The 21,102-nt window shown below is 42.5% G+C and overlaps 1 protein-coding gene across 2 annotated transcripts in view; it reads right to left on the minus strand.

Moving 5' to 3' along the window:
- Positions 1 to 4,361: 4,361 nt before the first annotated feature.
- LOC141765116 (uncharacterized) overlaps positions 4,362 to 21,102 on the minus strand; it is a 29,474-nt gene continuing 12,733 nt past the window's right edge. For both annotated transcript variants that reach the window (XM_074631051.1, XM_074631050.1), the window contains exons 5-9: positions 18,277 to 19,070; positions 18,011 to 18,139; positions 8,561 to 10,123; positions 6,290 to 6,357; positions 4,362 to 4,720 (exon numbers count right to left, since the gene is read on the minus strand). In XM_074631051.1, the coding sequence (XP_074487152.1) occupies positions 6,295 to 6,357; positions 8,561 to 10,123; positions 18,011 to 18,139; positions 18,277 to 19,029 (2,508 nt within the window). In that variant the 5' untranslated portion in view covers positions 19,030 to 19,070 and the 3' untranslated portion in view covers positions 4,362 to 4,720; positions 6,290 to 6,294. The remainder of the gene's footprint in view (positions 4,721 to 6,289; positions 6,358 to 8,560; positions 10,124 to 18,010; positions 18,140 to 18,276; positions 19,071 to 21,102) is intronic.

Raw genomic sequence — 21,102 nt, forward strand, 5'->3', positions numbered from 1 at the left:
GTGTGTGAAGACGTGTTGGAGTTTCAGAGACGTTGGTGATGGAGCGACTGTCAGAGTGTGTGTGCTGTCTGCTCACCTCTCTCAGCGGGACCTTTGTTCTGAATGTACACATGGCACCTCTCTCTGTGCTCCTCCAGAGAGCTTCTCTGCTTGTAGCTGCGACTGCAGTGGTTGCACTTGAAGGGTTTCTCCACTGTGAACAGAAGTTTCAGTTAATTACCAACACATGAAACATCAACACCATCTAAATGGTACAGCCAGTATTATTGCCTTAAGTACGTGGTTTCACACAAAACTGATGATGTGCACATTAAGAAACTGTCTGCAGGTAAAACACGTGAACTGAAAGTGAATGAGTAAGTTTCCAGAGGTAAATGAGTAAGATGCCATATGTGATGTGTGTAACCGTATGAGGCGCATGGCGGGTTGTTACTGGAAAAGCAACGCAGGCTCAGCAGCAGACCTCATGCGCTCAGATTCAAAAGGAGTGAGAAACCAACAGAAGGTCGGTGCGCAGGTGGCCGCTCAGAGCATCGCGTCGACGGCAGGCGTAGCTGCACATGGGGCATTTGAAGGGCTTCTGCCCGGAGTGCAGTTTTATGTGGCGCAGCAGGTTTCCCTTCTGGGCGAAGGAGGCGCCGCACTGACTGCACTGGAATGGCCTCTCACCTGAGTGAGGAAAAAAAAAAACACGCACCATGAAAAGCAATTGTGCATTTTATTTAAGGCCGTCAAAGTTAACACGATAATAACGCGTTAACGCAAATTTGTTTTAACGCCACTAATGTCTTTATCGCATTGACGCAACTTGCAATTTTTAGGTTGTAGCGGGCTCAGTTTTAAAGCTAGAGAGAAGATACTGGCATAAGATAAGATATTCCTTTATTAGTCCCACAGTGGTATCATATGAAACTAGAAAACCTAAAGAATCCATCGGTACCAACCATGTCATACTAGCTTGTTGTGAAGGAGGCTAAATAACGCTCCAAACGTATGCTAAATTTTGACAAGGAAAAACTGTCATGGCCATTTTCAAAGGGGTCCCTTGACCTCTGACCTCCAGATCAGTGAATGTAAATGGGTTCTATGGGTACCCACGAGTCTCCCCTTTACAGACATGCCCACTTTATGATAATCACATGCAGTTTGGGGCAAGTCATAGTCAAGTCAGCACACTGACACACTGACAGCTGTTGTTGCATGTTGCGCATGTTATGATTTGAGCATAAATAAATTTGAGTAATAATAAATAAATAAATTATGTGTGATTAATTTGTGATTAATTGTGATTAACAACAGACAATCATGCAATTAATAACAATTACATATTATATATATTATATCGATTGACAGCCCTACGTACAAAACATTTAACATAGCACTTATGAATTATTTTAGTATTTTGGTTGATAATTAGTTCATTATTAACTAAAGGCTTATAAATGACTTATGACTGATCATTATTATAAAGTGTTACCACTGATTCTTTACTGCACCAGGAACCATTGAAATTGGGCAGGGCTTTGCAGAAGCATGTTGACACCAGTAGGTGGTAGAAACAGACAACTGCTTGAAATAGTATCAGTTCAACAGGAGGGGGAATATAGTGGCAATCCTTCTCTTGAGAACGATTTTTATTAACATTATTATATAAATCATTACAGTTTGGTTCCACTTTTCACACCTTATTTTTCACCAGCTAATTGTTTCAAATAAAGGTCCAGAATCAGGATTATCACTAAGCTTTAAATTGGTATATGTGTGAAAGTTGAAGGTTGTACCAATCAATAATTTCATATTAATAACAGACCAAATGGTAGTCTGCAGTTGTCCTCAGCTCTACAGAGCATTTGAGCATCTTTCAGCTCATTTTTTTTGGTTTTACAGCCTGCAGCTTTACTGTTTTGGTTAGGGGTGCACCGATACCAGTATCGGGTATCGGTTCCGATACTGTGCTCATGTACTCGTACTCATACTCGCGAAACGGCTCCGATACAACGGCACCAATACCACTTTACGGTGGTGCGCCCGACCCCGCTGGTCCAGCATCCCACCTCAGCCGGTGCGCACCGGCCCTCACTTTCATTGCGCCACGGGGTTTTGCTTGCACCCTCTGACTCGCGCGTGCATTAGACTCCTTGGTCCGTGTTTCAAGACGGGTCGAGTGGGTTGCAGACATCGCCGCAGACCTCTGGCGCCTTTTACATGGGCCGAGCCCCGATCTGGCGGCCCTTTGTCCCCGGTGCGGCGAGGTCCGGGCGGGGAACGCTTTAAAGCTGCGGCCGCGAGCCACCTTCGCCCCGAGCCTTTCCAAGCCGACCTACATCCGGTCGCGGCGCACCTCCTCGTATGATGATCCCCAGCCTGCCTTGTGTCGTTCACACCCTCCAGCTGGCTGTTAACGAGGGTCTTTTGGCACAGAGAAGTACTCGTATCGGTACTCGGTATCGGCGAGTACCCAAATGTAAGAACTTGTACTTGTACTCGGTCTGAAATAAAGTGGTATCGGTGCATCCCTAGTTATCACCACCACCACCAGCAGCTGTTTTAACTAAACAAAGCTCTGATAAACCCACTGTACACTACCTGCTCAGCACCAAACAGCACTGAATGGTGAACACTGTTTCAGCCCAGGCTGTATATCTAACTTCTGTTCAGTGTGCTCCTGTGATTCGTGCGGCTGTGTTTGAGTGAGAGTGTGCTCTCTGTGCCTGTAAGGATCTGTGAGTGAATCCATCTGATTGGCAGGACCATCTGTACATTTTGTAAACAGAATAGTCATTTTGTAAGTAGTATAAGTTTGCATTTTGTAAATAGCACTGAATCTGTAGGGGTGCCATTTTATTTATGTATTTATTTCTCCTGTTTTTGCTTTATCAGGAGTTAGGTTTAGTTAGTGTCTTTTTGTTTCTAACATAGGTAAGTCAGCACTTTCTGAGGAGATAGATGGCTTGTTATTTTGGACTTGTTTCACTCAGAATTATAGAGCTTCAACTTTTTGACACCATTTCATCCCTTTGTAGTAATTATCACATTACTATTATTTTACTTTAATCACAATCCAGTGTTCAGATTTTGGCTCGGTGAGTGGCAGCATCTAGTGGTTTGGTTGCAGATTGCAGCCAACTGAGTACCCCTCCGCTCACTCCTCCCTTTTCAAGACTGCAGTAACGGGAGCTGCTCAGTGCAAAACCGCAGTACCACCGTTGGCCTCGCTCAGATGCCATCCTTAACCATAATAACACCACTTTAGCTCCACCTTTGCCAGCTGCAACACATAAGTGATGAACATATTAAAGGTATAATATGAAACTGTTGTCGGTTCGTTTGAGAGAGCCGTGGTATTTGACCACCTGAACGGGCTGCACACCCTGCGCTGTTATTGGCTTGGGGGGTTACACCCCCACGTGGACCTAAAGGCTGTTTGCAGACGCCCAGAAGAGTCCCTAGTAAAGCAAAATAAGAAGAGAACATCCAGGCAGAGGGCTGCAGAGTCTCTGCAGAAACACCACCACACACTTCTAACAGGGCATAGTGATGATTGAGAGGGATTAGTTTTGTATCAGTCTATATATTGCTTTTTAGTTCATTCTTGCATATTATACCTTTAATTCATCAATAATTATAATACAATATATATTATTCTAAAATGGGCCGTAATGAGTACTTTTACTTTTGGTACTTTAAAGCTGAAGTAGGCGTAGTATCTTACATTTCTTTATCATAATTTTTGATGGCTAGTCATATTTATCATTTACTATATGTTCTGCTTCTCATATTGTGGCTTTTGAATGTGAATTGAGCTCTGCCTTTGTTTTTTTATAAAATTGAGAGTTCAATAAAGTTATGGAAAACAACTGTCATGGCTGACCTACCAGTAACAGCTGTGATGAAAATTAATGTTTTTGTTTAACCAATAGGAAAGGAGCTCTAATGTTTACAGTGTTGATCTGGTCAGAACTACCTCTAGAAGAATACTCCACCGAGTCATTTAGCAATGACGCCTGTAACATTGTCGGACTCAAAATGGACAGAAAAAAAAAAAAATAACTATCCAGTTGGTGTCACTAGATCAAAAGTCAGGGAATCAACAAAAGCCATTAGGATTCATCCTCTAGTCGGTGATTATTCTAAAATGTGCAGTAATAAAAGACAACAATTCAAGCTAGCTTTTGTCAAACAGTCATGACTATGGTAATACCAGAGAGTTTGTGTCAACAGCATACACACCTCCATTCTTACTTACCATTTAGACTTGACTCATGATGGGAACATTCATTGGTGGGTGAATTAAACACAGCTGGACCTGACCATTTTTATGATTCAAATATATACATTTCATCAACAAGTTAAGACAGAGCCTGAAAAACATATTTTGTTTAATCAAATATATACAGCACCAAGAGAAAAAAAGGCTGTATAGAAACAGAGTTATAAAGTAGTTATATTCACAGAAATCTAGAGCTGAAATGGGTCAAACCTGTCTTAACGCAAACTGACAATTAATGGCACCAAAATATTCCTTTGAGGAAGATCTAATTTACTTGTTAGAGTTTGAAAATGATTCAGTACAAATGTGGAAATACGACTTAAATACTAAATGGTGCTGTAACACCATTAACTGCATGTGTAAATACTGAATGTTGAACATGAAGTCCACCTGGTCCGTCAGGGCTCACAGCAGGTTCAAATGATCAGACCGTCGTGACACTCTGCAGATCTACGATAAAAGGAGAAAAATAATGATGAAACACGAGACCAAAGACAGTTACTCAATGCTGCTGACAAATGTCCTTTATCATCATCATGCAGTTCACGAAGACTAGGGACGCACCGATACCAATACCAATACCAATACCGGATCGGATATCGGGACGATGCTGACTCAAATAGCTGGATCGGGTATCGGTGACAATGGAGCCGATCTATTCAATTCAATTTTATGTTTATATACTATATACATGATATACCAGAATTTTTATTTCCCAGTTTAAGTTTTTACCAATTTGTTGCTGCATTGAAAACGTTTACACTTTTTTTGTAGATTTGTTGCCATGTTGCTGGTGTACAATTCATTATTTTAATAATAAATAACAATTCTCCAAATTTATATGTATGTATTTATTTGTTACATTTTGTTTTACAAAGTGTTTAAGTCCAGCCTGATGTTGCCTTACACATTAAAGAATGATCCCAGTCACTTCCACATAGTGAGGCAAACAGCTTATTAATTAAACACTGGTGTCAGATCGGTACTCGGTATCGGCTGATACCCAAAGCCCAGGGATCGCTATCGGTATCTGGACTGAAAAAGTCAGATCGGTGCATCCCTAACGAAGACATTATTCAAAACACTATATCCACTTCAGACATTTTCATTTAATTTCATTGTTATAGACATTTAATTCTATATTATTACCTCCTTCAAGGAGGTCATGTTTTCACTAGCGTTGGTTTGTTTGTTTGTTTGTTTGTCTGTTAGCAGGATTACTCCAAAAGTTTTGCGATGGATTTGAATGAAATCTTTTGGAGGGGTGGGGTGTGGCACAATGAACAATCCATTCGATTTTGGTGGTGATCCGGATCATGATCCGGATTCAGGAATTTTTTTAAGGATTCCGATCAGCCTGAGCATTAAGACCACAGGGTATAACACATATGCAGTGTAACTGATGACGTGTTGATGACGCGTGACCACGCCTTCTTCTGAGAGCAGAGAGATACGTGTGTGGATGTGTGGCGAGACTTTGAGGTGCGGGAGATGTTGACCGTCCGCGGTGAGAAGGAAAAAAGCAGTAGATGACGGGATGAGAGACAACGTAGTGTAACGTTATACAGACATAACAAGGCTGCTGAATGAGAGAGGCATCCGCCGATACGTTATACGGAAACACACCGTGGTAATAATAAGCTGACCACCGTGACCACTGTGATCTGTTTTTAAAGTCACGCACCTTGACGGCGGTCTGCGCTCTCTGAGTGCAATTTTAGTTACAATATGATTTCAGTAAGGAAGAGAAAGACATTCTGATGTTTTGGTTGGAATTGGTTTTTACCCCTAAAATGGAGCATCATAATATACTGTAACTAAAACATGTTAAATTGGTATCATCATACTGTGGAATTATTGGAGTGGAAATCAGCAAACATTCCAACATTTCATTTGATGAGTGCTTACTGTACAAACCAGAACCATTCCCAAGCGGGAACATTAATCAAGCTTTCAATTCGTCAATGACACACACACACACAGTCAAAAATGAGTGTTGTCACACTTTAGTTTACTTACTTTAATCAGGTCAGGGAGTTGTCTGGCTGTGTGACTTTTTGCTTCACTTTCTGGTTAAATGCTTCAAGCTTGAAAGAAAAGAATAGAAGTGGTTGAACAATATAGAAATTATTGTGACATTTTTAAACCACTAGGTAGCCAGCATATGCCTCAAAACACAAGTGGTGCTATACAATCACAAGATGAAAAACATTCAAATATGCATGTGCGGTACTCCATGAGAAAATACTAAAAATGTTCTAAAATATCGTCTGAAAATGTTGAGAAATCCTAAAGATTCCTGGGCCCGTATTTATCATGCATCTCAGAATCATTCTTAGGACTAAAGGCCCTGACACACAAAGCCAACGGTCGGCTGTCAGACAGTTTGGGCCCGTCAGTGAGCGTCTGTTGGCCTAGTTTTTGCGGCACCGTCGACTTGCGTCCGCCAGTGTTGGTGGTTTTTCGGCCAATTTGGCACGGTGAATCGGCGACGGAGCCCGTCGGTGAGAGAAATCACTCTCCTTGGCAGTTCAGATTAAACAAATCAGTGCAGGAGAAGAGAAACGGAAGTGAGGAAAACAAGTCAACGAGTAAAGTCAAGAGGAAAAACACAGAAGGCTCTTCTCATCTCATCTGATCATTCCAACACACATATCTTCACAGCGACATGAACATCTGGAATGAAGCTAAGTGGTGAGTGAGAGCGGTGTGAAAATGGTCGGCAAATGCCGCTTTGTTTCATGAACGTATCATAACAACGGCTTGTATATCCGCCGTTCTCGGTCTTCCAGTTTCCCCCTTTTTGAATGTTGAATACAGACTACCGCCGCCTGCTGGTGTGGAAAGTTATTTCATCTCACGCAGGCACAGAACGTACATGCGAACTGGACGTCGGCTGTCGTCTTTGGCGACGCAACAGTCGGCCTTCATCACCGCTAGTTCTTTGATGTTGGCTTGGTGTGTCTGGGACTCCAAAAACACTTTTTAGTAATTTATGAAGCTTCCTACTGAACACTGACTTTCAGCAAGAAGTTTGTCAGTTTTTTGACAGTTGCAATTTGAATTATCAATGAAAAAATGGAAAATGCAGAAAATAGCACCATTCTTTTGTGTATAGGTTTTATATGTATAGGTAAATAATAGATAACTGAGCCATTTACATATCTAATTTGCTTAACTCCTACACTAGTAATCATATTAACCAATACAATTTAAACCTGTAGACTAGATCATTTGATTGAGCTATGTGACTTATCAATCGTTTTGCAATACCTTTTGTATGTATTGTGCATATTGCACACACAGCAATGGATTTGCATGGGACTACTGTTTAACTGTAAAATCAGAAAGTTTGTGACCCGGCCGCCATGTTGAGATCAGTTAAGGAAATACCAAGCATCGCCCACCAGCCGGAGCACTTTCTCATTTTACTGCTAAACAGTACACTACAAGATGATTCTCAGAACATTTGAGGAGAAAAATAGTCATTACAGTAACATGATATTGATTCATATTTGATCAGCGCTGCCTAGTTTGACCGTTTGATCGGAGTTCACGAGTGATTGACAGCTGCCTCCGTTGAATGAACAGCCAATAGTTTTCTAAAGCCTGTAAACAGAGCCATGAGGAGGAGTAGAAGTCTAGGTTTCTCTCAGAACACTTGAATTACAATATGCAGAAAGGTTATTATGGAATTTTTGCCCAATGACGCCAAAAACATTCTGCCTACTGCAGCTTTAATGCTGTGTGGTGGGGAAATAAATGAATCTGTGCTTTATCTGAGACACTTGATTTCTCATTGCAGAAGGTATTAAAAATGGTGGCCGTGAAAGAACCAAATCATCACTGTTGCAAGGCTACATCTTCCCTGTCGCTGTGAGGACTCATCTCACACAAAGTCCATGATCAATAAACATCTCATACAAAATGTGCGCACATATCTCTACTTGAACATCATCTCCTGGCGCCTAACAGGGTAGGACACCTCTGGACAGCTCTCCTAAATATTGGCCAAGATAGGAGTGATTTCAAAAGTTAACAAAGTTGATACAATGCTTTTACTCCTGGTCCTAAAAGTAGGAAAAACATATGCATCGCTGAGAATTTTTGGTCAGTCTGGAGTGATTTCCTAATCTGAGACAGTTGATAAATACAAGCCCTGACCCACAAATGAAACATATCACTTGTTGTGACTTTGATATAGCCTGCTAACAAGCGTACAGACGAACGGGACAAACCCTCCTAAAATGAGATGGATTAGGAAGCTGATAAAACCAACACTCCACTAACCGTTTTCCTCAGGTTCGCCTTTATTTCCTCCTCTGTTGGCGGCTGTTTTTCCTCTTCTGACTGCTCGGAGTTGTCTTCAGCGAGCTGTGGGGCCTCCACCTTCCCCACCAAATTTACACTCTGTTTTGCTGCCATTTTTTGTTGTTTAGGAACCGCTTTTTTCTTTTTCCTACGCATACGTAAACGCCTATTCTTTTGAGTTTTTTCTAACTTCCCCTTCCTCTTGAGGCATTTGTGAGTGGTGAGTCTCTGTAGACAGCGATCATTGGCTGGCTGCTTAGTGCTGATCTCTTGCAGGCAGCGAGGGCCTGACACAGAACCAATCTGGCCTTCACTCGTAGACAGGTCTGGATTCACAAGTAAGTTAAAGTCAAGAGAGTGGTGATGAGGGTAAACCATGTTAGGTGCCACTACAGAGCCAGGAAAGTGATGGTAGATGTTTTGTGGATAAGGGCACCCGCTGGGGTAAAAGGAGGGAGGAATGGCCCCCTGAGTATGTGTCCAGTAAGAATTCATAACAGCGCTGTGAGTGCCACTGTGGTAGGCAGTGTACTGTGAGTCCTGGGACAAACTGTAACCTGGAAATGCAGAAAAAGCAGCAGGGTGGGGATGGGGATACATTTGGTCTGGTGGATATGGATGTTGATAAGGAGAGATTTCTTTGGGGTCCATTCCGTCTTCGTCCCTGTACCTCTGTGCTTCTTTGCTGTCCTGGTTACCGTCTTGACATGTCGGTCCATCTCTGCTTCTGTCTCTCGAGCGGCTGCGTACAGACCTTCGTCTCGAGTCTCTGCTGTGGGAGCACCGACGGCGAGAGGGGCTGCGACTAAAGCTTCTAGAGGTCGACCTTGAGGAGGAGGAGGAGGCAGAGGAGGAAGAGGAGGAGGAGGAGTTACTGTAATGTCTTTGAGAGCCACTCTGCCGACTCTCCTGCTCCCCTCTGCTGTCAGCCCCTGTGTCTTCATGCTTCTTCCCATACAGCCTCTCCTGTGTCCGGTCTGCTAATTTGCTCATTTCTTCCACTTCCAGGCTCAACCCCAGAGTTTTAAGAATGTTCTGGAGCTGTTCATGCTGTTCATCCACCTTTGGTTTTACGTCTTCTTTCTTCTTCTTCTTCTTCTTCTTCTTCACTGCCAAGGGAGACTTAGATCGACTACTAGAGCCAAAACAGTGGTCTCCTCTGTCATTCTTCTTCTCGTCATCATCAGGTAGTGAAAGCCTCTCAATGAGGGATCTGTCTTGACTGGGCGGGTCAGTCTTCCCGTCTCCACTGTTGGTCCGACTGTGGCCCAGCAGCGAGGCTCCACTATTAGATTGCTGGCTCTGTTCTCTCCTGAAGGGTGGATCAGATTTGTTCTCCGCGGCAGGGGGCTGAATGTTCAGACGTTCCTCACCTAAAGGAAGATCCACACCGTCATCAGTGACGATCCTACTGAGGAAGTCCATGTCCACTCCTTTGTTGAGCACGCTGAGGAAGCGCTGGAAACCCTGATTGAAGCCGATCTCCTCCTTGGCTGGTGAAGTAACGTTTCGGCTGGGAGGAGGCGGTGTGACGTCAGGGACCTGGGAAAGGTCAGATACACAGAAACATTGTTTTTTGTTAAAACATGAATTCATTAAAACAAGAACTTACAGCAACCAGACTAGACTGTCAGTGTGTCAGTGTGCCGACTTGATTATGAATTAGGGGTGGGCGATACATCGAATATAGTCGATGTATCGCAGCTTGTCCTACGCGCGGTGTATAAAATGACTATATCGCTAACATCGACTACAAGTTGTCAAGTAATGTTTTTAAGCCACCCCGCCAGCATGAGACTCGCTTTGGCATTTCCTTCTCTCCCTTTCAGAGACACACACACACACATACGTCACAGACTCCACGCCCATCCAGACCACCTCTCTCCTGGGCGTGTGTGTGTGACATATGTGGCCGGCGTGATTTTGGACTGGAGGGAAGCAGCGAAGAGAGAAGGAGCCCGGAGAAGGCGAAGGACGAGAACACGACCAAAGCAAACAGAACCAGCCCAGAAGCAAATGACTCTGGCTTCCTCGCTTTCCAAAGCATCCCACATTACAAAAAAAGTGCAAAATGGAAAGAAATCCCAGCCGCTGTAAACAACTACATCGCAACGTCGGTTAGCGTAGTTGAAAATCCGGGATTTAAAAGACTCATTAAGACACTTGATCGAAAATATGAACTGCCTGGTCGCAAATTTTTTGCAGAGAAAGCTCTACCGGAGTTCTACATTTCATTGAAAGAAAAGTTGGCCAACCAGCTAACAGAGGTGACCCACTTCTCCACAAATACCGATCTGAACGTCCAGCTAACAGAACCAAAGCTGTGAGCCTGAATAAGTGGACCAGACTGCAGAGCTTTGGCCATACAGTAGGCTACACCTCGCGATTGGTGAGTCTTTCTACACTAGTGGGAATATAATATTTTTTATTATCAGCAATGTTATAACAGCTTACTGATAAATATAACAATAAGTTACTTTACAATTATTACATGCCATTAAAAACTGTGTGTGTGTGTGTGTGTGTGTGTGTGTGTGTTATGTATTTATCAAAATATATAAAGCATGTATTGCCAGAAAACTATTTGGTTAAAGTGAATACTGTTGGATACTGTTTTATTAAACTGACCTTGTGATTTCCCCCTTTTTGCATGCAAGATTAAAATAGTACCAAAACTTGTTCCGAAACCACTAATGAAGGGACTACAAGAATCATCATATTGGTGTGATTGTATGCATCAATGGGTTAAATCGAGCATTTATGAAGTGCTTAGAGGATATTTGAAAATATCGTGATATATATCGTGTATCATGATATTGCCTAAAAATATCGGGATATTATTTTAGGCCATAATCGCCCAGCCCTATTATGACTTGCCCCAAACTGAATGTGATTATCATAAAGTGGACATGTCTGTAAAGGGGAGACTCGTGGGTACCCATAGAACCCATTTACATTCACATATCTGGAGGTCAGAGGTCAAGGGACCCCTTTGAAAATGGCCATGACAGTTTTTTCTTTCCTGGTTGGTAACAATGGATTCCTTTAGGTTTTCTAGTTTCATATGCCAGTATCTTCTCTCTAGCTTTAAAACTAAGCCGCTACAACCTAAAATTTGCAAGTTGCATTAATGTGTTAAAGAAATTAGTGACGTTAAAACAAATTTGCGTTAACGCGTTATTATCGCGTTAAAATTGACAGCTCTATTTGTAATTGATCCAGGGTCTGATATTAACTTTTTTCACTGCCTGCCACTGTGGCAGATAAGTATTTTTTTGTCTGCCACTCAGAAATTTTATCTGCCACTTTTGAAATCTCTGCACTAAATTAAGGAATAACATTCTAGATCTGATGTCATTCAATGTTCGGTACATTTTACACAAAATACATTATAGGCCCATGCATGGTAAATTACAGTGTTTGAATTACACACTCCGGGGAAGCCCTATTTTTCATCTCATAATAATAATTACTCAATACCTCCGTTAACGTTAGTATTTACCCAAGCAGGACTGTGCTGCCACTGGCCGCTAACAGGTAACATTACTAACTCTCCTCTTGTTGATTGCAACACAGATTTGTTGTTAACAGTGTCACATTCAGGAAAAAAATAAGGTGCACCCCTCAGGTTTAGTAGCGCCATGCTGTCGAGTGCTTTTTTTTCTCTCCGCCATGGCTCCGGTCCCACACAAACTGAAACATGATACAGCGTGCGTATGCGCCATAGTGCTAGCGTTTTCCCTGTCTGCCAAAGTGGCTAATGGCCTGAAGATTTTATCCGCCACTGCCAACAATTTACCCGCATTTGGCGGGTGCTAATTTAGGACCCTGTATTGAACAAAACATCTCATTGTAGCACCATTAAAATAAATAACCCAATTACTTTTTTAATTTATAGAAGGCACTGTCTGTAAAGAAATCTCATCGTAATTAACATTGTGAGCCAAGTGCAGCAAGGGATGGGTGGCCTAGGCCAGCACACCAGCATTAAACAGGCCTACTCCATCTCAGAGACGCAGGCTTGTGGTGGAAGAGATACGTCAGCAGGAGGCAACAAGACGTACAAAGCCCGTGGCTCAGGCAAAGCAAGAGCAATGGATGAGATGGAAGGGTGTAGAGGAGAAAATGATCTCCTGGAAAGAGCTTTACCGTCAAGGCTGCCTATGATGTCCTACCATCTCCCAAGAATCTAAGCCAGTGGTACTGAGAAGACTCCACATGTTTACTTTGGAAAATATCTAAATTAATCCAGTAAAAAAAATTATTTTCAGCATGTATGTAGTCAGAGATGTCCTGAAGTCAAATATATCAGTCATTGTCAGGAAATATTTATTACATTTTTTCCAGCAACCCAAAAATCAAAGAATAAAGAAATTTCCCTCAGAAATTAGTGGTATTTTCTTGTACTGTTTTAAACTTCTGGTTAATATAATCCAATCAATCTTATTTGCATATATGTATTTTGTATATACAGTTCCCTTTGTTAACACCTTATTTTGAAAACTGGATGTAGTCTCACGTGTCTACTTTCCCTAACTTCTCCAAGGTGGTCTCTAGCTTTCCCATCAGCTCCGTTCTCTTTATCCATCCATGGTCAGCTCCATCAGGGCCGTTTGAATGCATTTAACATAAATGTCAGTATATGGGTGCTCTACAGTTGTAGCGTCGGCCCATTTGACCACGGAGATGAGAGTGATGGCCGGCTCGACCGCACGTTACCGCGATACGATAACGTTTTCTGTCCATGGCAGAGTTAGCATGCAGCTTTAGCCGTGATGTCTAGCTCTGCTTTTCCTGTCAATGTGTGAAACCCAAAGTGTTTCCATCCTTTACTGGATGTGTAGTGTTTACCACGCTGGATTTAAAATGGGAGGGTGCAGGTCGTATCCACACTGATCCTCCGCCGTTTTATACTTTCTCGTTTCGGCTCGACTGTGGTTTGTTTTGGTTGACGGATACGGACCGGATATGACGTCAAGTTACTCAGACTACAACAATAAAAGTGGTTACTTCCTTCTAACTCTGCATATACTCAAATGAAGCTAATATATTGATTTCAAAATTGTAAAAAGAAATCATGATACATAGGTGAATCGATTTTTTTCCCCACCCCTAGCGGGCTGTAGACCAGCCTCACTCGAGGCCGATACACCTGGCAGCACAACCAGTGCTAACTGTGTCTTGCAGCAGTGCTGGAAAATCGGCGGAAAAGCGTCAATGCCCTTCCTCCCCCTTCATCCCACTGTCTGACAACAGCATTTATCCAGGAAGAATCAAGGCCAGATACTGGGCAGCTGGGCGGGGCGTGTGATTGGAAGATGGTGGCAGACTTAGGCTGGAGGCTCTGCTTCCCAACTCAGATCGCGTCAACCAACCTCAGACCAGACCTTGTGCTTTGGCCGGCCTCACTCCATCTCATCAAGCTTTCAGTGCCCTGGGAGGAAGAAGTGGAGGAGGCCTAGGAGCGCAAGACACTGAGGTATGCTGAGCTTGTAGCCAACACTCAACAACGTGGCTGGAAACCAAAGGTACGACCAGCTGAGGCAGGCCGCAGAGGGTTCATAGCCACATCAGCATCAAGGCTACTCCAGGAGATGGGAGTTCGTGGCAAGGCCCACCGACAAGCAGTCAAAAGACAGAAAACCAACATGTTAAACTGCCATCAGATTAGCGTAAAGGGCTGCATGTCTGAAAGGGCTCGAGGCATTCCCGTGCTGATATTTCTTGTTACTAGAACCGACATGAACTCTGATACCAATATATCTGCAATAAGCTAATATCGGCCAGTATATTGGCCAGCCGATTTATCGGTTTGGCACTATTACAAAAACACGATGAAGTTACTGAGTTAAGCAAACATTTTTATGGTAAGTGGTTTTGAAAACAACCATTATTTAAATAATTGTTATAGTATTATCGCAACATTGTGTGTTTGAAGTATAAAAAAAAAAAGTGAAACCATGTCTGTCAAATCACATTATTTTTCTTGGGTTTTACTTGGAAAAGGTCCTGTAATTATCAGTATTGTAGATCTTACAATGTGACAGTTTTTGTTATGTATGTCAATGTCTGTCTATTTCTGATTTAAAGGTGCTAAATGTGAGATTGGGAGCATTTCTATTGCCTCCGCACGGCTCTCAACATGGTGACAGCTGAGCCGGCAGTGCGTAGCTAACGGTGCTAACAGCACTAACATTGAAGACAACGGCAACAGTGCCGACAGAGCTAAATGCTAAATGTTAACCTGGGGTAGACAATAGTTGTTTGATGCTATATTGATGCGCTGGATATCGTATAGAGCACCTTTAACTTGAACCAACATGAAATTATGTTCTATGTATTATCTTCTTTGTACATTTGCCTAAAAATAGATTTGATGACAAATTTGTCCAAAGACATGTGATTGTGTGTGGTTGTCTTTCTGGCCCGATCTCAATGTCCCCCCTAAGGCCTTAAGCCCTGAACTCTCAGGGACTTGATGACGTCACCTGGTAAATGGCTGAAGCCATGGGCACACTACCAACGTCAGGAGCGCGTGGCGGCTGCGTCGCGTGGTGGCTGCGTGATGCAGGAGTCTGGTGTTCACACTAGACGCGTGTTGGCTGCGTGTCGGCTGTGTTTCTGCTGTGTTTCTGCTGCTGCTGTCAGCCCTTTCTTTCTGCATAGAGTTTACCTTTTAATGGCCATTTAACTTCATGATAAATATAATTTATATTTATTTTAGACAGAGAAAGGTTCAGAAACGTGTGGTAATTAGAAAATAATAGTAACGAGAGCTGCACGCAGCTATGAAAGGGCCCTCGCCCCTGCTCGCGGGTCGGGGTTGCTGGCGGGACGCCGACCGACGCGGCCGGGCACCGCGAAACCGAAACTCTGACGAGCGCCACGACGCCTGCCGCAAGGCTCTACGACAAGCGGTTCACGAGTTATGAAGGGGGGCGTGGCTAATGTGTAGGGGGCGGGCATAACATTCACCAATGAAACAGGAACTCTCTGCTGAGTTATATGACACTTCCCACAAGACTCTACGACAAACGGATCATGAGTTATGAAAGGGGGCGGGGCTAATGTGTAGGGGGCGGGGCTACCCTTAACGAATAAAACAGGAACTCTCTGCTGAGTGATATGACACCTCCCATAAGCCTGTACGACAAACGGTTCATGAGATATGAAAGGGGGCGGGGCTAACGTCTTGGGGCGGGGCTATGAGTATATTTTTTCATATACATGTCATCAGTACTGGAGCAACATCATACCTGAGAGATTTGGGGCAGATCGGACTATGTACAGTTGAGTTACAATAACTGGCGAATGGCTCAAAATGGCCGCCACGCCACGGTCCGCTCGTTAACTGAACACTCACCATTTTAATAACTTTTCATCCTCAAGGTCTTAAGATGGTCCTGACCAAATTTCAAATCGATATGATCAAATCTGTAGGAGGAGTTCGTTAAAGTACGCGGCCAATAAAACGCAAAAATGACATAAAAATCCAATATGGCCGACTTCTGGGTGGGCGGAGCTAATGAAACCCAATTTGGAATATGTTTCAAATGATGAGTGGGATATGCATACCAAATTTCATGAGTATCGGATGAACTTTGACAAAGTTACGATTTCAACGCGCTAGGGGGCGCTATGGAGCCAGCTGGCGACGAAACACTACAGAACATTGCAATTTTCGCCACTCCCGACGCATGTTCCAATTTTCGTGAGTTTTGGGGGATGGGAAAGGCCTCAAAAACGCGATCTCGCAGCAGAAAAATAATAATAATCTGCAGAAAAACAATAGGTTCCTTGCACTTCGTGCCAGGACACCGTTGGGTCCTGGCACTTTCGTGCTCGGGCCCTAATAATCCACAATTAAAACTCCGTACTATATTCATTCATGGAACTCTCCAAGTCACTGCTTGTTCCACATAACTGTCCGGCACATATTTCAGAATAAAAGCCTTGTGTTAACGAATGAAGGAATTCTGTGCAAAGAAAACCCGCTTTAGGGCTTTTATTTCGAAATGAAAGCAAGTGTTGATTTAAACCCCAAACTTTATCAATTCTTGGAGCTCTCAAAGTGACTGCGTGTTCCACAGCACTGACTGCTCATATTTCAGAATAAAAGCCTTGTGTTAACAAATGAATGGATTCTGTATATAGAAAAAATGCCTGAGGGCTTTTATTTTTAAATGAAAGCAGGAAGTGTTGATTTAAAAATAAGTCTTTACTTTTTTTCATCTCCGTAACATATTCTACAGATAGACCTCAAAACTTTAGTAAAGTGTTGCTGGTATGAAGTTAATATACAGTCAATAGATCACTTTCCCTGTCTGTTGCTGCTGAGACACGCAGCTGAGACGCAAGCGGCTCGCCTGAAAAATAGGCGAGCCTTCTATTCTATAAAATAAACGCCGCCACGCAGCCGCCACGCAGCCGCCACGCAGCCGCCACGCGCGTCTCATGCGGGTAGTGTGTCCACCACTCAAGTGTGAGAGGCTGCAAGGGCTTGAAATGGGAGAAATATGAATGGGACAGCACTTTTGCGGCGACATATCACGTTACCTTGACGATGTCAATTATGGGTTTTTATTTTACGTTTTTTACCGTCTATTTGAACGTCTACCAGGCTCCTGTTTTACGAGATTAGAGGTAACTGTCAAAAAATCAATGTACTTGTTTCTGTCAAACTTCATTGAGCAAAATTAAACGAAATGGCTGATGAATAAACCAGGTGTGTAATATAGTCAGTAATGCTGCATTCCTCTGATATCATGTTTTTATATACCATCTTAATTCCTTAATGTTAATGTTTCTGTGTAAATTTTATTTATGCCTGGCTCAACACCCATGTTCCATCCTCTTTGTTTACCTTTTTTTTTTTAACGCCTCTGGGCTTCCCCTGGTAACCGTGGTAACCCTGTGTTTAACGTCACAGCGACATGAATTGTGGGTAATTCCTTCAGGCAAAGTCTGCAGAGATGCGGACTTACAGAAAGTGTTCATAAAGGGCTCAAAATGTTCTCAATCGAGCCCTCAAGGACTTGACGATCTGACAGTGGAACAGCCCTAAAGCCTCACGGACTTTGCGGAAACACGCCTCAAAGTCTGAGGGTCTGTGAGTGTGGACGTTGAGATTGGGCCTATGGGTTAACCATATGGCACCCTGTCCAAGCTGTACCCACTCTCTCAACCAGTGCATGCAGTGAAAGGTTTCAGCCTATAAGTGGGTGTACAGTTGAACATAGATGGATGGATAGGCATTTGATGATTATTCAATTGTATTCAACTTTAAGACAAAACACTAATTCATGTGTGATTTGTGTCTTCTCTTATTTCAATTTGTGTATATTTTAAGTTTTATTTATAGGATTATCTAATATAATATGAAAGTGATGGCTATTTTCCACAAAGCAGGGGGCAAAAAATATTACAAACCTCTCTGCTTGCTGGCAAAACAAACGGATCACTATATCTCTGCTTCATTAGTGCCTTCACTCTGAGCTTCAGGGGATGATCGTCCTGCAGCAGGCTGAAAGACTTCATTCCCTCTTTGGGTGGCCGGACCTGAAAAACAAGGAAGCAATACAGTATATTATCTGGAAAGCAGTTGGCCTCTGTAAGCTGAAAACACTGTATTCTCAAAGTAAACTAATGGTCTAAAATAGCTAATTGATTATCTGATCCATCAATCTATTACTCACCTTTGACAGAAGGCTGGCAGGATGTCGTTGCTGCAAAATTACATTCACCCTGTCTTTAAGAGTTGCACCTTCGCATGAAGCGGCTTGTTCATTACAGGGAAAGTCTGGAGCTGTTGTCTTCTTCACAAACGGTTCAACTGTTTTCAGAGCAATAGCAGCTCTTTTAAATATTATTCGCTCCTCTATCTCCCTGAGCTCTTTCCTCTTTCTTGCCAACTCTGGATCCTCTTCATCTATTTCAAGTGGGTCTCCATCTGGGTCCTCAACTGCTGAGTCCCTTCTAATGTGAAAGTTACGAGAGGGAGGACTGAGTCCCCTCCATCCCACATTCTCTCCCATGCTGCTTTTTGCTTCATGAACAGTGTGTCTTAAGTATTTGCAGAAGGTATCCCACTCAGTATTAGTTATTGAGGCATTCTCCATGCTGTTATTAACGTCAGTCTGGTGATTTGGGTCCAGATTTCTCCTCATATCCCACTCATCAGTTCTTGAGGCATTTTCCATGCGGTTATTAACATCAGTCTGGTGATTTGGGTCCAGATTTCTCCTCATATCCCACTCATTATTAGTTCTTGAGGCCTTCTCCATGCTGTTATTAATGTCAGTGTAGTGATTTGGGTCCAGGTTTCTCCTCATATCCCACTCATTATTAGTTATTGAGGCATTCTCCATGCTGTTATTAACATCATTCTGGTGATTTGGGTCCAGGTTTCTCCGGAGTGTTTGAATAGCCTCCCAGTCGTGTGGATTCATACTTCAGTCAGTTTCTCTTACGTTTAAATGCAGTCAGTACACTGTAAAGTAGAAACAATGAGCAGTCAGTACACTGTAAAGTAGAAACAATGAGCAGTCAGTACACTGTAAAGTAGAAACAATGTGCAGTCAGTACACTGTAAAGTAGAAACAATGTGCAGTCAGTACTCTGTAAAGTAGAAACAATGAGCAGTCATTACACTCTGTAAAGTAGAAACAATGAGCAGTCAGTACACTCTGTAAAGTAGAAACAATGAGCAGTCAGTACTCTATAAAGTGGAAACAATGTGCAGTCAGTACACTCTGTAAAGTAGAAACACTGTGCAGTCAGTACACTGTTAAGTAGAAACAATGTGCAGTCAGTACTCTGTAAAGTGGAAACAATGTGCAGTCAGTACACTCTGTAAAGTGGAAACAATGTGCAGTCAGTACACTGTAAAGTAAAAACAATATGCAGTCAGTACACTCTGTAAAGTAGAAACAATGAGCAGTCAGTACACTCTGTAAAGTAGAAACAATGAGCAGTCAGTACTCTGTAAAGTGGAAACAATGTGCAGTCAGTACACTCTGTAAAGTAGAAACACTGTGCAGTCAGTACACTGTTAAGTAGAAACAATGAGCAGTCAGTACACTGTAAAGTGGAAACAATGTGCAGTCAGTACACTCTGTAAAGTAGAAACAATGTGCAGTCAGTACACTGTAAAGTAGAAACACTATGCAGTCAGTACACTCTGTAAAGTAGAAACAATGTGCAGTCAGTACACTGTTAAGTAGAAACAATGAGCAGTCAGTACTCTGTAAAGTGGAAACAATGTGCAGTCAGTACACTCTGTAAAGCAGAAACAATGAGCAGTCAGTACACTCTGTAAAGCAGAAACAATGTGCAGTCAGTACACTCTGTAAAGTAGAAACAATGTGCAGTCAGTACACTCTGTAAGGTAGAAACAATGAGCAGTCAGTACACTCTGTAAAGTAGAAACAATGTGCAGTCAGTACACTCTGTAAAGTAGAAACAATGTGCAGTCAGTACACTTTGTAAAGTAGAAACAATGAGCAGTCAGTACTCTGTAAAGTGGAAACAATGAGCAGTCAGTACTCTGTAAAGTGGAAACAATGTGCAGTCAGTACACTCTGTAAAGTGGAAACAATGTGCAGTCAGTACACTCTGTAAAGTAGAAACACTGTGCAGTCAGTACACTGTTAAGTAGAAACAATGAGCAGTCAGTACACTGTAAAGTGGAAACAATGTGCAGTCAGTACACTCTGTAAAGTAGAAACAATGTGCAGTCAGTACACTGTAAAGTAGAAACACTATGCAGTCAGTACACTCTGTAAAGTAGAAACAATGTGCAGTCAGTACACTGTTAAGTAGAAACAATGAGCAGTCAGTACTCTGTAAAGTGGAAACAATGTGCAGTCAGTACACTCTGTAAAGCAGAAACAATGAGCAGTCAGTACACTCTGTAAAGCAGAAACAATGTGCAGTCAGTACACTCTGTAAAGTAGAAACAATGTGCAGTCAGTACACTCTGTAAGGTAGAAACAATGAGCAGTCAGTACACTCTGTAAAGTAGAAACAATGTGCAGTCAGTACACTCTGTAAAGTAGAAACAATGAGCAGTCAGTACACTCTGTAAGGTAGAAACAATGAGCAGTCAGTACACTCTGTAAAGTAGAAACAATGAGCAGTCAGTACACTGTAAAGTAGAAACAATGAGCAGTCAGTACACTGTAAAGTAGAAACAATGAGCAGTCAGTACACTCTGTAAAGTAGAAACAATGAGCAGTCAGTACACTCTGTAAAGTAGAAACAATGTGCAGTCAGTACACTCTGTAAAGTAGAAACAATGTGCAGTCAGTACACTGTTAAGTAGAAACAATGAGAAGTCAGTACACTGTAAAGTAGAAACAATGTGCAGTCAGTACACTCTGTAAAGTAGAAACAATGTGCAGTCAGTACACTCTGTAAAGTAGAAACAATGTGCAATCAGTACACTTTGTAAAGTAGAAACAATGAGCAGTCAGTACACTCTGTAAAGTAGAAACAATGAGCAGTCAGTACACTGTAAAGTA

This window comes from Sebastes fasciatus, chromosome 3, assembly GCF_043250625.1.
Source record: "Sebastes fasciatus isolate fSebFas1 chromosome 3, fSebFas1.pri, whole genome shotgun sequence".
In the NCBI taxonomy this organism is placed as follows: Eukaryota; Metazoa; Chordata; class Actinopteri; order Perciformes; family Sebastidae; genus Sebastes; species Sebastes fasciatus.